This window comes from Ictidomys tridecemlineatus, chromosome 4 (assembly GCF_052094955.1).
Source record: "Ictidomys tridecemlineatus isolate mIctTri1 chromosome 4, mIctTri1.hap1, whole genome shotgun sequence".
Taxonomy (NCBI): domain Eukaryota; kingdom Metazoa; phylum Chordata; class Mammalia; order Rodentia; family Sciuridae; genus Ictidomys; species Ictidomys tridecemlineatus.
The window spans coordinates 85422441-85439396 of record NC_135480.1 but is presented as its reverse complement, the minus strand read 5'-3'; the positions used below and the strand labels follow the sequence as shown (position 1 = coordinate 85439396).

The window sequence follows — 16956 nt, the reverse complement described above, 5'->3', positions numbered from 1 at the left end:
AAGAGTCCCTATGACAGTGCAAGTCCTGGGCAGGACTGGTATCCAGAGTCTCAACTTCACACTCTTACTTCCATTTTGGTCATAAATAGTGATCTATTGCTTCTCTGTTCTCCCTCCTGCAAAGGGTACAATCAAGGAATAAAGCTATCAAAATTATTACCATCATTCTGCAATGAAGTAATAATTAATTTAAATCTAGTACTTACCAAGTTGTTTTAAAAAATATGTAATATATTTACTGAAAAGACATTTATTGTGACTGTGGGTAGTAGAGTGCCACAGGAAGAACCCCACCAATGATGCAAGAGACTAATATTCCACTGCAAGCTCCTCTCCTATTAGATGTGGAGTCCTGGGCAAGTCACTTCACATTAAGAGACTAACTCCATCATTTGCAATGTGATGGCAACACAACAGATGGTATCTAAGGGTCTTCTAGAAATGGCAATAAGTCTGTGATGATCAGTGATATTTTCCAAAAAATTTATGGGATCTAGAAAAAATTATGTAGTACACTGCTTAAAAATGTAATTAGGTAATTAAAAAGAAAATCTTGCTCATATATTTGTTATATTTCTCACTCTAAACACATTTGAAGATAGGAGTAAGAAATGGTTTTCAGTAAGACTAAAGAAACCTATTGATGTCCTGTGTGAAATTTCACTAAAATTACCCTGGAACAGGCTAATAGTTCCCAACAGTACCTGAGGTAAGAGTGGTACTCCATTCTTCAGCCACCGATATGTGGGCCTAGGCTTTCCAGTGGCTTTACATTCCCATCGGAGAGGGCTTCCACTGTCTAATTGAGTGTCGTTCAGTTTCTCTAACCAGTGTGGGAAGGCTGTAAGTGTTTAAGCATTAAAGAAGAGAAATTTAGTTTCTTAAAAATTTCATCTGGTTCAAACTTCACATGGAAAAATTCATAGTATTAAATATTATTTTTAATAATTAGCCTGTGTGTTTATAAGAAGCATAGCATTACATTACATATAGAACTGTATTTTCTATGCAAAACACACACACACACACACACACACACATACACAAACACACATACATGAGAGAGAGAACACTCATAATATTTTCATAACTTAAGAAATACTTTTGTAAACTATTTGAAGTATGTCTTGTTTATTTATTTTTTACTGCTATAAAGTAAAGTGGTTTGATTCCCCTAAGACACCAGGGCATTTTAGTGGAATTTAGCTATGCAGAGGTATCACTCTTTCAAAGTAGTGGGGCAGCAGTTGCTCTGGGAAGAAGGAAAATCACTGGTTGATTACGCAATATTTGCTCTGATTTTTTTTTTCTACTAGAACCTGAATGGTTTTGGAAAAATAATCCATGAATTCAAATGTTACTTAATATTTGTCTTGATTTAATTGACTTCTTCAAGTATAACAAACATTTTAAATTGTAACAGAAAAAAAATCCTTTATGAAGAAAGAGATAATGCTGTAATTATGTAAAACCTATAAGACACAAGTTAAAGTATCTTTCCTCCATAGGAAAAGAATAAAAGTGATATTTTTTTTGTCTATACCTATCATTTAAAAAGACTCAAAGCAAAAAATAGAAAATGATTTTGTACTTAATTTATTGATCTTTCTAGTAACATACTTGGCAAAAAGGAAAAAATCATAAAACAAACCCTACATGTTTAAAAAATTATATCTACACTAGTGAGGACTTTGATCATTCAATTCCTTCATGTTCATTCATGTCGTACTGTGTAGTACTTAATCTGAGAAGTAGAACCACATAAATTGTTATTGTGACAGAAGTCTAACATCAGTTCTGAGGATAAAAATGATATAAGAAAGACTTGTTGAAGGAAATTGAACATAAATATCAGAATAGTGGGTCCAAAAGGACAACAGAACCAGGCAAATTGGCATGCCTATAATCCCAGTGACTTGGGAGGCTGAGGCATATGGATCACAAATTTTAGGCCAGGGGCTGAGGTTATAGCTTAGTTAGTAGAGTGCTTGTCTAGCATGCACAAGGCCCTGGGTTCAATCCAGAAGGATAAGGAGAAGGAGAAGGAGGAGGAGGAGGAGGGGGAGGAAGAGGAGGAGGGGGAGGAAGAGGAGGAGGGGGAGGAGAAGGAGAAGAAGGAGGAGAAGAAGAAGTTGTTCAAGGCTAGTCTCAGCCAGAACTTATACCAAACTAAAATATAAAAAGGACTGGGAATGTTGCTTAGTGGGTTAAGCACTCTAGGTTTAATTCCGAGTGACAGAACAAAACGAAAAGATAATAGATGTCCAATTCCAAAGTCAGTTTATAAGGGAGGAAATAAAGAGACTAGCAACTCTCATTTATTAGATGCTAGTAGTATAAACTGAAACTTAACACCAAAAAAAAAAGCCCCCAAACCAAACAACAACAAAAAACTCCAAATAACCCAATCAATAAATGGGCTAAGGAATGAACAGACAATTCTCAGAAGATAATATACAAGCGATCAACAAATATATGAAAAAATGTTCAACATTTCTAGTAATTGGAGAAATGCAAATCAAAACTACTCTAAGATTTCATCTCACTCCAGTCAGAATGGCAGGTATCAAGAATACGAGCAACAATAATTGTTGGCGAGAATGTGGGGAAAAAAGCACACTCATACATCGCTGCTGAGAATGTAAATTGGTGCAACCAATCTGGAAAGCAGTATGGAGACTCCCTGGACAACTTGGAATGGAACCATCATTTGCTCCAGCTACCCTACTCCTCGGTCTATACCCAAAGGACTAAAAATCAGCATACTATCGTAACACAGCCACATCAATGTTTATACCAGCTCAATTCACAATAGCTAAATGGTAGAAGCAACCTAGATGCCCTTAAATAGATGAAAGGATAAAGAAACTGTGGTTTATATACACAATGTAATATTATTCAGTATTAAAAAAGAATAAAATTATGGCATTTGCAGGTAAACAGATGGAGTTAGAGAATGTCACGCTAAGTGAAGTAAGCCAATCCCCAAAAAGCAAAGGCCAAATGTTTTCTCTGATATGTGGATGCTGACCCATAATGAGGGTGGTAGTGGGTAGCATGGGACAAGTGGAGAAACTTTGGGTAGGGCAGAAGGGAGAAAGGGGAAGGGAGGGGCCCTGATGGTAGGAAAGATGGTGGAATAAGATGAACAATGTTACTCTAAGTACATGTATAAAGACATGAATAGTGTTACTGTGTGTAAATGAAAAATTGTGTTCTATGAGTTGAAATGCATTATGCTGTCATGTATAACAAATTTGAATAAATAAATTTTTTAAAAAGTAAAGAGAAATAAAAATAATTGGTATGTTCTAAAAACTGAAATAATTTCTCAATTAACTCCTGTAATATTTATCTTAAAAACAAAAAGATTGCATGTTATAAATCAGTAAACTCTGGCTTAAAAAGGTCAAAGAAGTTTGTCCAATGTCATAAAATTAGTTATTTGTTTTTAGGTGGGAAGGTTTAAGTATGTTTTTTTTCTTTCTTTTACTAGTGCATTATAGTTATACATGGTATCTAGGTTCATTTTGAAAAAAAAATAATACATACATGGAATTTGATTTGCTCCATTTCTGTCTCTGGTGGCCCTACCCTTTCCTTCCCCTTCTTCCTCTCCCTATTCTCCTTCTCTACTGGTGTTCCTTTCACTCCTTTGTTTATTTTTGATTGGTTATTTTGTTTTTATTAGTTTATTGGTCTTCTAACCAATATACTCTTATCTTTTAGGAGCCCTACCACAGCTGTGGCATACCACATTCAGGATTTCTAGGCTTGAAATACATCCTGTGGTTCAAGCTGTAGGTGTAGAAGCTATTATTAAAAATATTCTTAATGAATTTCAAATATTGGCCCCAATTTTTGTGCTTGGCTTCCAAATTAAGTCTCTTTATAGTTACATGTCATATATACTGAAAATGCTAATAGAGGTGGTTAGAAACAAGAGCAATAGTACACTCTCATATTTGAGTTTCCTAAACTTTCTAACCTTACTTTGCCACCCTAATTGGTATACACTGTGCATGACCCCTGTAATCTGTCTAGACCAGTTTGCTGTTTCCCATGCACACATTCTATATTTTTGAAAATTATTCACTGCACATGGAATGTTCTATTTCTCTTCACTCTCTCTTTTAATTCTACCCATTATTTTAGGGTTAGTCTAAATTAAATAAATCATATTAATCTTAACCCCAAAGAAAAGCCATTTGCACTGTCCATGGATAACTGATTCTTATTTGCTTGGAAAATTATCAAGTAGTAGCTTGTTGCTCATGTGACTTAAATCATTACTTAATTTTTTGCTTGGTCACAGTATGACACTAAGATCATGAGATCATTGAAATAGTGTTGATTTAACACATACACAAATGTGTTAAATCAACACATTTGTGTTAAATCAAATGCATATGCATTTGTGTGTATATCACATATAACTTAAGCACCTTATTTCATATTATTTAATCACAAAATATGGATACTTCTATTTAATGATAATTCTTTTAATGTACTCTAATGCTGGGATGCACAGTTCGTGGGTGTTAAAAAGAAAGTATCTTAAAAATTCACTAAAAAGAAAATTTAGAAATAACAAGTGAAAAATTAGAAATAACAAACTATTAAAACGTTAAAATAAAAACAAATTTTATCATCTGGAAAACAGAAATTTCAATAATATTTCTCCAAACATATTTTGGATTGCTGTATTTTAGTAACATTAAGAATACTGATTTCAAAATAAATTTGTCATGGGATTCAAACAAGTGATTAATTCCGTTATTATGAACTAAATCCTTCTTTCCTTTCTTACAAATGTTTTTGGACACCACTACAGATGCAATGCTTACACAGAGAACAAAACTGCAAACATGCAACAGTGTCACCTCAAAATCTAGTGGGCGAGATGCAACTGAAATATTATTCAAATTCATTCATTATTCTATTAATTCTAAATAAAAATGGCCTGCAAAATTGCCCTTCATATTGAAAAAATGCTACCAATTTATCAATTCTTGAGATGGTTTCAGATCTTTTCTATTTTAACTATGACTCTTCCTGGCTTATAAATCTTTGTGCAGTCAGTATAGAATATTTATTTCTGTTTATTTGTATAATGACATCTGTATCACATAATAGGAAAAACTATAAAACAGGGTACCTTAGTAATGTCATTTGATTGCTTTTCTAAATGTCACATTCAATTAGTATAATATAAACTGCTCTTGCCAATTTAACATAAAAACTTTCAAGTAAGTCCAGACAAATACACTCACAAACACAAATGAAACGTGAGAAGCACATCATGGCTACAATGAAGTTAAGCTCCATATTGTAAAAATAAATTTAACATCATCATTGGATAAACACTAAGGCTATTTGGATTTTTGGATTGTCATCCTTCATGATACACTTGAAAAATGTGGGTTATGTTTAGAACTATTGAAGCTCAACTTTTATAATAGATTTCTTTACACTTAATGGTATTTCATAAGCTAATAGGTATGTACTATCTGGTCCAAGCCAAAAAAAATTAAAGGATTATGTGAAAGGGCAGTGATACAATTTTAAAATAAACAGTTAACCACTAGATTTCAGACTGAATTTGTTTGAGGCCATGGTATCAAAATGATAGTACAACACTTTGAATATTCATAGAAAAAAACAACAAAATTTTCAGTAATATAAAATCAGAAACACACAAGGTTACTTTTTTAAGGTTTTCTTTAGTGGAAGACTACAGGTAACTAGAGGGCAGTGGCTTTAGCTTCTGAGTAATGTGGTGCTAACATAAATCAAAACATGGTCTGCATTGTGGGGAATCTTCAGTCCATCTGGAAAAGAAAATTCTAGGTTGGGCCACATTTAAATAAAATTAGGTAACATCTTTTATCTAGCTTTTTAAAGGCCACCTCTTTTAGGGTATGGAAAACTGAGGAGACATATGGCACTTTAAACTCAGAAGCTGTTAAAACCTCACCAGATGTACAGTATATTGGCAACTACTTATGTAATACATTTGAGCTTCACATCAGTCTCTGGGTTACATTTTTTAAAACACTAAGCAGATGTGCATAAAGAAAACTCTTGCTGATTATCTCTTGTCATTAGAAATTCTGCAACTCTATACTGATAAATGCTAAGTGTTATTGGCCACCTTCGTTGTTCCGGTACTCTTAAGCACCGAGGAGTTAACACATTTTATCCATCTAGATCACTTTTCATAATATGAATCTCAGCTGTGGGCCAGTGAGAGGTAATGTGCTATGTTGGAAAGATTATACAGTTGGGGGTGAATACAGGTTCAAGTCCCAGTGCTACTATGCCCTTGCTCTATTATGTGACTGGGAATAAGTTACTTAAATTTAATGAGTCTCATTTGTAACTTGCAGGTGGTAATTCTTATTTCAGTGGGCTACTATGATGATTGAGCATAATAAATATTAGATACTCTACACCCCTAACCCATTGCCCATGCATTAATTTCAACTTCAATTTTCTATCAACTCTATACATGCATATGACACCATTTTCAAGATAAAAGTAGAATTCAAGTCTGGAAAAATTTTCTCCAAAGAAACAGTTTTGAAAATGTTTACTGTCTATGAATCAGGAATCTACAATTATTTATCCTTTCCTGTAGTAAATCTTTCATAGCTGAAATATCATTAAAATTATATCTAATATAGATAAACACAATTTCGAAGGACAGAAAAACAAATAATGAGTGGCAAGAGTCTGAATACGTCATACAGCTTCCTCCAATATTAATACAGTATGTAGAAATTACCTACTTTCCATCCCATGCCTGGGCTCAGGTCAGCCAATCTCATTGAGAGGTAGCACCATATAACTAGAGGTGTAGGTGGGAGTTGAATTTTGGTATCATTGCCTGTTCAAAGGTGGATTCTGGTTCTACTGCTTACTTTTAAATTATTTTTGAGGTGCTGGAGATCAAATCAAGGGCCTCACATATAGGCAAGTGTTCTACCACTGAAATACATCCTCAGCTTCTGCTTATTAATGACATCTTGTGTAATGAGTTTAGTACTACTAGACTTACTGACTTTCTCATATGTCATAGGGAACCCTAATAACTAATGGTTGTTTTGGTTAATGCGTACACATGATCTGTGAGAACCATGTGCCATTTAGATATAGCTGGCCCAGTTTCTCATTCTAGATAATAATGTTGATAGTTTTTCTATTTAGAGTGATGGTGCTTTAGGCAATTTTGTGTTCACCTGGCTGGCTTAAAGTGTTCATCTAAATGTACATGACAAGCAGAGATCATAGATCATTTCGTAGTGACATACCTTCTCATCAGAAGCTATACCAATAATTTTGAGTCAAAGTAGTTAAATTCAACAATCTTGATAATGATTATTGCTGCCTATGAATTAAGTGGTTGGGGTAAGGAGGGGAGTGAATAGAGCTGGGGCATATGGGAGGCTCACTCAGTCTCCAGAGTCTACAACTAATTCTACTTGGATGTGGACCATTCTTCACAACAGAAATATTTGGGACAATTCCTCTATATCTTTAAGAGTAATATAAATTTCTTAATATGTGTGTGTGTGTGTGTGTGTGTGTGTGTGTATACACATGCAATTAAGTAATAGAATCCTGGTTGAACACTTGTTATATGTTATCAGATTTTTTATATACAAAGCAGGGCTAGAAATTACCTTATGCTACTGTTATGAGGATAAAATTACATGATGTATTTGAAGGTTAATCACTATTCCATTTGGGAGAACAACATTTTCCCTTCTATGTCCTACTGGTTTACCTTAAGGAATTATGAACAGTTATAAATACTTTTAGTTTCATCCAAAATTATTAACTTTCTAGATCCCATTAAAATATGGCATCCATGATCTAAAGATCTTACAAACCATTAAATGACTTTTTAATGTTTTCCTTCCAGGATGCCTTCTCCAGTTCAGCACTCCTACTATGGATCCTACCTAAGCCTTTCTCTGAGTAGAATGTGGTATGCACATGCCTTCATTATAGCATGCGTTCTATCCTAACACGGGATTAATTTTTCATCTAATCCAGTGGACAATGAATTCTTTCAAAGCTCCACTATTAGCATGTAGAACAATAAGAGAAACATAATAAACATTAATTAAATGAATGAATGAATGATAAGATTCTTATAGCATAGTTGAGTTGGTTGGAGGGCTACATTCCCGAAGGAGTGGTTAAAGGTAAAGAAAGAGGCTGAATTCAGATATTAATAGTATTTCATAAAACTCCTTAAGAATGGTTGTATAGAGTCAGGGGCTGGTAGTTCAATCTTGTAATCCCAGTCACTCAGGAAACAGAAGCAAGATCACAAGTTCAGGGCCAGCCTGGCAACTTAGCAAGAACTTGTTTAAAAATTTAGAAAAGGGCTAGGGATGTGGAAAAGTGCCTCTGCGTTCAGTGCCCAGTACTGATTAAAAACAGAAATAAAGTGACAGAATCCCTGTACAGAACACTTAGTATTTTTGAAGAACTCATCTCGAGATACAGTAACAGTCATAGTTACTTGTAGGAATCAGCCATATGTGATTTTGACTTTGCTCATTTCAATGCTCTGGCTTATTGTATTCCTCTCTTTTTGTGTTTCCTCATTTGGGCAAATGAGAATACTATCACCCATTATGAATATTGTAACAGCAAATATGAAAATGGATGTGATTTGTGATCCTTAGAGACAAAGGTGAGATTGTAAAAAAAAAAAAAAATTTGATCCAGATTGTCCTACTTCTCACATATTACCTGATGGGCTCTTCAGCATCTTTGGACAATATAAATAGGCCATGAAGCTATTTATAATACAATGTATTAATTCAGGCCAGAGGTCAACCAACTTTATGCAAAGGGCCTGAATGCCAGTCATTTAACTCAGCTGGTCTCTGTCTCTACTGAATTCTGCAGTAGCCGGTAAAAAGTGGACATAGAATATATGAGCAAATGGATTTGACTGTGTTCCAATAAAACTGTAATTACTAAATACAGCAACTGGGCGGAATTTGGCTAATGGGCAATATATAGTGACCCCTGATTCAGGCCCAGGGTTAGAATGAGTCAAAAAGTAGAGTATAATGTGTTAAAGATTTTTAATTTATCAGAGGATAGTGTTGGTACCAAGAAAATATGTTATTTTTTACGGGTGTAAACTGTGTATGCTGTACAAAGAGACTGGTAATCCCTCATTTATTTTTAATTTAAAATATTTCTGTATGTGAGATAATTTTACGTGATGCTTTATTATGCAAAATAAGTACAGTTATAAATTATTACTTGGTTTTTATGTATCTAACCAACAGTGTTTAATTAAATTCGCATTTTCAGTTTGACACTTGGGACTAGAGCACGCTTAGCTGAAAGCACTTACTGTATATTTGTAATTGTCCACGAAAAGAATTTTTTCCACGAGAGTTTTCAGCTCTGCACTCATATATGCCTGCATCATCCAGTTGCACATTCGGTATTTCCAGCACTGCCTGAGATTTCCGCAGACGTGACTTAATAGGAATATAACCATTAACCTTCATCCATGTGATTGTTGGAACAGGGCTATAATAGGGAGCAAAAACAGTTAACACACTTTCCACTATTAGGCACATAGATTCTGTTATCTGGTAATTTAAGCACTTAATAGGCTGAGTGTAATAAAATGTAATCACAATTAAGGACCATGTGCTCATTGATATACTTCACTTTCCATGTGGATTGTCTGATAAGTAGTTAGATTACAAGAGGATATTTTCCTTCTCTTTGATATTTCAGTAAAGCAATTCAGAGACAATATTTACTTACTTTACAACATTATATTTTACTTTATATTTTAAAATAAAAATTAATATGACAAAATTATTAATATACAGTTATTGCAATGAGTCAAACAAAAGGATCATGAATTAAATAGAGAATATTTTTTGTCCCCATCCTCTGGCAAATTTCTACTGTCTGCAACAAATAACAGTTCATATATAATTTCACATCTCATGTCCAGGACATCTATATCCACACATATGATGTTATTTTTGTTTTGTCTTTCAAAAAATGTAAATGTTGTCTACTTGGTTATTTTGTTGTTGTTGTTGTTTTTGTTATTGAAAGACCTCATCCAAAAATATAGAGCTGACTAATTCTGATTTAAAAAGTCACATATTATTCTAGTGTTTAGATGTAGCAGAATTTAATTAACTGTCCCTGATGGACATTCAGTATAGTAAGTTTTGTTTCATTCTTTTTTTACAACTAAAAAACAATGCTGCTATAAATAATCTCACACATACATCATGTACTATTGCTTTTATTTTCTGTGACAGACTTTCAAAAAAGAGGAATGGATGGATCAAAGGGCATGCTCATTTTTTATTTTAATAAGTACTGCAAGATTGTTTTTCAATAATATAGTAGCAGTTTCTATACTTGTTGGTAATATATGATTCTCTTTCTCTGCATCTTTGCCAACATTGTACAGAATCAATTTAATTTTTGTCAGTATTGATGGGTAAAATGTGCTATTTTTCTGCTTATTTAATTAATATTTCCCTGATCTCTAAGAATGTTGAATGCATTTTCATAATTTCACTGGTCATTTATATTATTTTCCTTATTTTTTTTCTATTTTAATTTGCCTGTTTGCATTATTTTATTTCTTAGAATTCTGTGCAATACAACCTTTCAAGACTTTGTTTCTTAGAAATATTCTTCCTCTTTGTATGCCAATATAGTATCTGTGATATAATTTTTTAAACTGTTTTTTTTTGGGGGGGGAGAAACACACATGTCAGTAGTTTCCTTTATGACTTCTGAACATTTTCTTAGGTAGAAGATGATCTCTAAACCCATTTATGTCAATTTTTGTGCAGAATTTTTGGTAGCACTTAAAAATATGTTTAAATGTTTTTATTTTTAATGTAACTGGATTATATTAAATGTTTTGGTGTGATATAGGGAATGTAATTATTTCAGTGTCATTAAATAAGTAAAATGCCTTTGCTACAATATGTGAAATGGTGCTTTTGTCATACAATTCCACATACTTTTATCTGTCATATGTCTCACATGGTTGAGTCTGTTTTGGGCATCTCAGTTCTGTTCCACTGATTTATTTAACACTATCTATATTTAATATACTTTATGCTTCAGAATTTTCTAGTTTGATTTCTCACTATCTCCTTCCACATCTCCTGACCCAGAAACACATCTCTCTGTGTTTCCCATCATATCTGTTAAACTCCTACCAATCCTTTGAGACTCGTCCCAAATGCCTCATCTTCAACCACGTTCTTATTTGTGTAGCCAGCTGAGAACTGTTTTTTTTTTTTTTAAATAGCAAAGCATCTTACTTTCATTCCCTGTAACACTCTGCCATAGATTATAGGTATAGGATGTTTCTCAAAAATATTATTTTAGGAAAAAATATTTTTTTCTTGTAGGAGTCAATAGTAATGCTAATTATTATTAACACAATTATAATAAAAGCCCTTGGTTATCATTGAATACTTTTATTATTTATTTTCTTAGGAATAAGACATAAAATTGAAATTTATAGGTTTAAGTTGGCAATACTTGCTTCTTTGTTTAAGTATATATTGTGGTAATATCAAGAAAAGCTGAGTTCCACTTCCAGAATAACTGGTGCATAAGTATGGCATATCATTCTCTTAACATATGTAAGAACTGGTATGTGATTTTTACAATTTTACATCTATTTGTAAAGTAGAAATTGTCTGTACCTTATTAAGTTTGCTGTGTGTGTGCTTATTTGTAAGTATGTGGTTGGTTTGTATATAGTTAGCTTTGAGAGATGTGGTATCATAGCGATAGATTGCTTGGTAAACGTGTCAAAATATTCATGTCTCTTATATTCTGTACCAATTTAAAGAGTAGGGAAGCTATTTTTTTTCTTGGAATACCAATAAGATTCTCACAAAAAGTTACCTAGTCTGCTTTTATCAGTGGGATTAGTTCTTTACCATGTTCGCTTTGATTATGCTGTTTAAAATTCTGCTTGCATCAAATTTTGTAATTTGTTTCACTAGAAAATGAACTATTTCAACAAATTAAATATTGTAGCAGTAAATTATATAAATTTTAAAAGTTTTTAAAAAATATTCCCTTATCATGAGTACTAAGTAGCAGTAGTAAAGTATAGGCACCACAACCACATTTTCAGGGTATAAAGGTAGCTTTGTAACAAAAAGGGATTTAACATTGCATTTTTCACTATCCTCAATTATAAAATATTGTGGGAATATTAATATTTATGTCAGAGAATACTTATATACATCAGGTAATTTGAACTGGTTGGTATAGAACAAGGAGACAAAAATATTTGCAATGAGCAGATGTTTTCAAACTGCTTCATAATATTAATGGTATTACTATGTATTCTCTGGTTTTCTTATACAGAGAGACCATTATATATTTGTTAGGAGGATGTGCCTTCAGGGAAACCCGTGTCCAAAACCAATTTGGATACAAATATGCTATGTAATTTTGATAATTTGCCTAAGTTCCCAGAATTTGGTTCCCCCATCTGTAAATGGGAATATTTATTTATCCTTCCAGAAAGCAAATATCTCTAGGGTAGTAAAATTAATTTCTTTTTTCAGTAGTATGTCCTCTATTTTCTAACCACAATAGAGTGTTCAGTATATTGTTAATAGTATTTAATAAACTTACGAAATAGTCGAATGATTCTCATAAAATTCTTTAAAAGAATATGGTAAGCTCTTGTAAATTAGTTAAAAAGTCATGCAAAATATCAAGTTCCCAATAAATGTTAGCTATAATAATCTTTTAAAGATCAGTTGTGTCAGGTTGTCTATTTTACAATAAACATTTTGAGTTTTTATTACTTTTTTTGTTTTATAAGTTTTTTTTAATTTACCAATTTGTCTTTCTCTATCAGTACATTTATATTATTAATTTTTTCTGCTGGATGATCAACATAATTACTATTCATGATCAATAGTAAAAATATATAACTGACTTTTACTCTGATATCAGATGTAGCCAGATACTTATTTTGATATAGAGAGTGATGCAGAGTTTATTAGTTTTGGAGCTTGATAAATCTATCTTTTTACCCCAATACAAGATCAGTTTTTGAATACATTCTCTATTCATTGGCAATAAAAGGAATCCCTTATTTAAGATAAAAGTTTAAAAATTAGCTTTTAAGTAATTTTTAATTGTGTCCTCCAAACATTATTTTAGTGTTTTTTCATAATTTTAAAGCAATTTAACTTTCTAGCAAATTGAATCTTCTCCGGACTATTTGAAAAAACAAAACAAAACAAACAACAAAACAAACCTCCCTTATCAGTAGATGCAAAGTTGATATGCTTGAAGCAGGAATGAAGGTTCTAGAACCTGCTTGCTTATCCATCCATACCACACAAAACCACTGCTCTATTTTTCAATTTTGTCCTAATTGATCTGTCAGAATGAGAGAGTTGTTAATTTCCCACTATTTCTATTACTACTATATTATCTTATAGTTCACTAAGATTTATTTTTTATTTTATTTTTTTCCTCTGGAAATAAATGTTCATGAATGTTCACATTAAAGTTTTAATTATTTTAATAAAAATAAAATTATTCTCTAATTGAATGATGTTATTTAAATTATATTTTTAAAAATAGTCCATTAACCTCATGCACCTTTCCTACTTATCCTATTTTTGCCTTTCTTTTTTGTAGTGGGTCACTTTGTTTTGATCTGATTCCCCTACATAGAAAATGACTATATTTATTTTGGGCCCAAAGACTACATTTGCAGATCTTTGCATTGTAATTGTTGGAATTTGACTTTTTAATTTTTATTGCTCTAATGAATTCAACTATTCTTATTTAGTCAAATTGGAATTGAATGCAGAATCAAACATAATTTCATACTGGAAAAAAAACCTTTAATGGAAATGAACCTTGGAATTAAAATGATTAGGAATTAAAAACTTATCAGGAAGATATGATTGTAAAAGTAACTATGCAGATTAAAACTGAAATAAATATATAACAATGTAATAAAAAATCTTATAAATATAAGATTCAATGTATATAAGTTAAACATGGAACTGCACATATTTGTAGAGAATAGAACTGAAATCATTGAGAGGTTTGAGCCTTTCAATGAGACACCATGAGACACAGAGAGAGAAAATACAAACAGAATGGACTTCAATTAATAGACATGTAACATAAAACCAGAGGGCACAGCTTAAGTCCAGTCAAATATGAGAGATAGAGGTAGAGGGTGAGGTGAGGGAGGGATACAAAGCATTATTGAGGCAGGGAGCTACAGGGAGGTAGAGAGAAACCATACTAATGAAAGACAGAGTGATTAGAGAAAAAGGAAACTAAGTAATATCCTTAGAGAAATGGCAAAAAAATTTCCAAAATCATGCACATGAATCCTTAAATACAAGTAACATAATATATACAAGGCATGGCTAAGAACACAAAGCACCAATCACATACCAGTAACCACAGAGGAAAGACAAACTATCTACAAAATAATAATAATTACAATGTTCACTAACTTTCCAACAACAAAAATGTAATCACAAGAATACTTTGGAGTGATTACATATTCAATGTGGTTGGGGCAGATTATAAACCTAGAATTTTTTATCTTGTAAATTTTCTGTTAGGAATGAAAAGTAAATAAATATATCATGTATACAAAAACTGAGCAAGTTTATTACTAAGGCACTATCACTGGAGGATACATACCTTATAAAGAAGAAAAATTACTTCAAAAAGGGGGCTGAAAACATAAGTATAAATGGGATAACATAATAATCATAATGACAAGACTAATAAAGTAGATGTATAAAAAAGACAAAACTAAAATGTTGACCAAAAGGGGTATGTGACGTAAATGAAGAATTAATTAGGGTTAATGTGTCTTAAATTTATTTTCTTTTGTGGTGGAGAATGGTTAGGTTATTGATAAACTTCAGATTTATGAAAAGATAGTGAACATTTTCAAACAGATGGAGTACATAGCAAAGACTGGGAAAGCTCAGATCTTCCTAAAATCCATTTATTTTTCTTTCCTGCACACTCATTTGCTATTTTTCTATTTAAATCAGCATGGATATGATGGTTGTTTCTGGCAATGAAATATAATGAAATGGTTTTTATTCTGTATATTTCAACTATTTTTCTTTTGGGTAGGTGAATATCAATGTCCAAGACAACTTTGGAAGTCACAGGTTGAGAATGTCAGGACTAAGCTTCTAAATGACTGTGAAGGGAAAAGTGACAAACATCACCTACGTCCATCAATAAGACTGACATTTAAATATTTACCTTGCTAAGATCCTGAGACTTGACAGTTTGTTATACTGGCTAGCATTGTCTTACTAATCTGGTATGTGAAAACTGAAATCTACCCTAACAAGACATTAAGTATTTGGAATTAGAACAGAAGGTGGTGAGGTTCTGATATTGGAGAACAAGGAGATGAAGTCACATGTTATGAAATGGAAAATATCTGGCAAAATTCCCATCTTTGATAACTTGGAATGCTGATCTAAAATGCTTACTAAGTCTAGGGAAGGGGTTAAAGAACAGAATATTAAAGCAATGCTACATTCATAAAAGTCTTAGAATACTTATTGGATTCTTAGGAGAATCAATGAGAACACAAAAAGTGGGTCCTTAGCTTATATAGTAGATGAATCGCAAAAGTGGATTCAGTTCTCCATCAGTCAGTATTCACATCCTTTGTCATGTAACTGCAGATCTTACATTAAAAGATAGAATCTACTTACCAACTCTGAATCTGACTTGCCTGATGACATGTTTTTAACCACTAGAGTGCAGCTGTAAGACTTGTGTGCTTCTGCTTTCTCTCTGGACCCTTGCCTTTGCCATGAGAACAATTAATATACCTGGGACATAGAATACTCCTTTACAATTGTTTGTGTCAGGCCCCTTCCCAGTCATCTACATCCCTGGCAATAATTTAGGAGTACTTTTGCTTGTTTTGGACTTTTATGTAAACAATAATACAGTGTATGCTTTTGAAAGTCTGGTTTCTGTCTCTCAGCATAGAATTTAAAAGATTCATTCATGTTGTTTTATATGTCAATAGCAATTCTTCTTAATTGTTGAGTAGTATTTCAATATCTATAAAGGCCACAATTAGCTTATTTAGTATTTTCTGGATAAAATTTTGGACATTTGGTTTCTTTTCACTTTTAAGCTATTGTAAGTAAAACCATATTGTATATCCCTGTACAAGTTTTTGTGGACATATATTTGTATGACTTTTGGATAAATAACTAGTATCAGAAATTCTGGGTCATGTGGTAAAGTTTTCACCATAAAAGAAACTGCAAGACTATTTTATACAGAAGATGCATATTTTCATGCTTCCACCAGCTATGTATGAAATTTCTAATTGTTATATATCATTGAAAAAAGTTGGTATTTTAACTCTTTTTAATTTTAGCCAGTTTTGTGAATATGCAATGATACTAAAGTGTGATTTCATTGCCTTCTCTGATTACTAACAAATATAAATATTTTTTCAGTTTTTATGGGTCAAATATTCAAATATCTGCTTTATTTTTATGCTGCATTGTTTTGTTTCCAATATTGAAATGTAAGAGCTATTTGTAATGCTGGATACAAATCTTTTCTCAAACATGTCATAAATATTTTCCCCAAAGATTATTTTTTTTTTTTTAAAACCAGTAGCTTTTGAAATATGCGAGTTTTAATTTTGGTGAAGGCTTCAACTCTTATTTCCAGCATTTTTTGTTTTTCTTAGGAAAATATTGTTTGGCTTTAGAAAGTCAAAAGTAAAATTTTCACATTTGTTCTAGAAGTTTTAAAGTTTTACATTAAGGTCTATGGTACAATTCATTTTTTGTCTTTAGAGTGAGAGACGTAAAAGGATCAATGGATCAAATTTTGCAACATGGCTAT

The 16956-nt window shown here is 32.3% G+C and overlaps 1 protein-coding gene across 3 annotated transcripts in view; it reads right to left on the bottom strand.

The window, feature by feature from the left end:
* Positions 1 to 16956, bottom strand: part of Cntn5 (contactin 5) — a 1189809-nt gene that overhangs the window by 262970 nt on the left and 909883 nt on the right. For all 3 annotated transcript variants that reach the window (XM_078046906.1, XM_040285131.2, XM_078046907.1), the window contains 2 exons: positions 9389 to 9570; positions 705 to 841 (listed from right to left, as the gene is read on the bottom strand). In XM_078046906.1, the coding sequence (XP_077903032.1) occupies positions 705 to 841; positions 9389 to 9570 (319 nt within the window). The remainder of the gene's footprint in view (positions 1 to 704; positions 842 to 9388; positions 9571 to 16956) is intronic.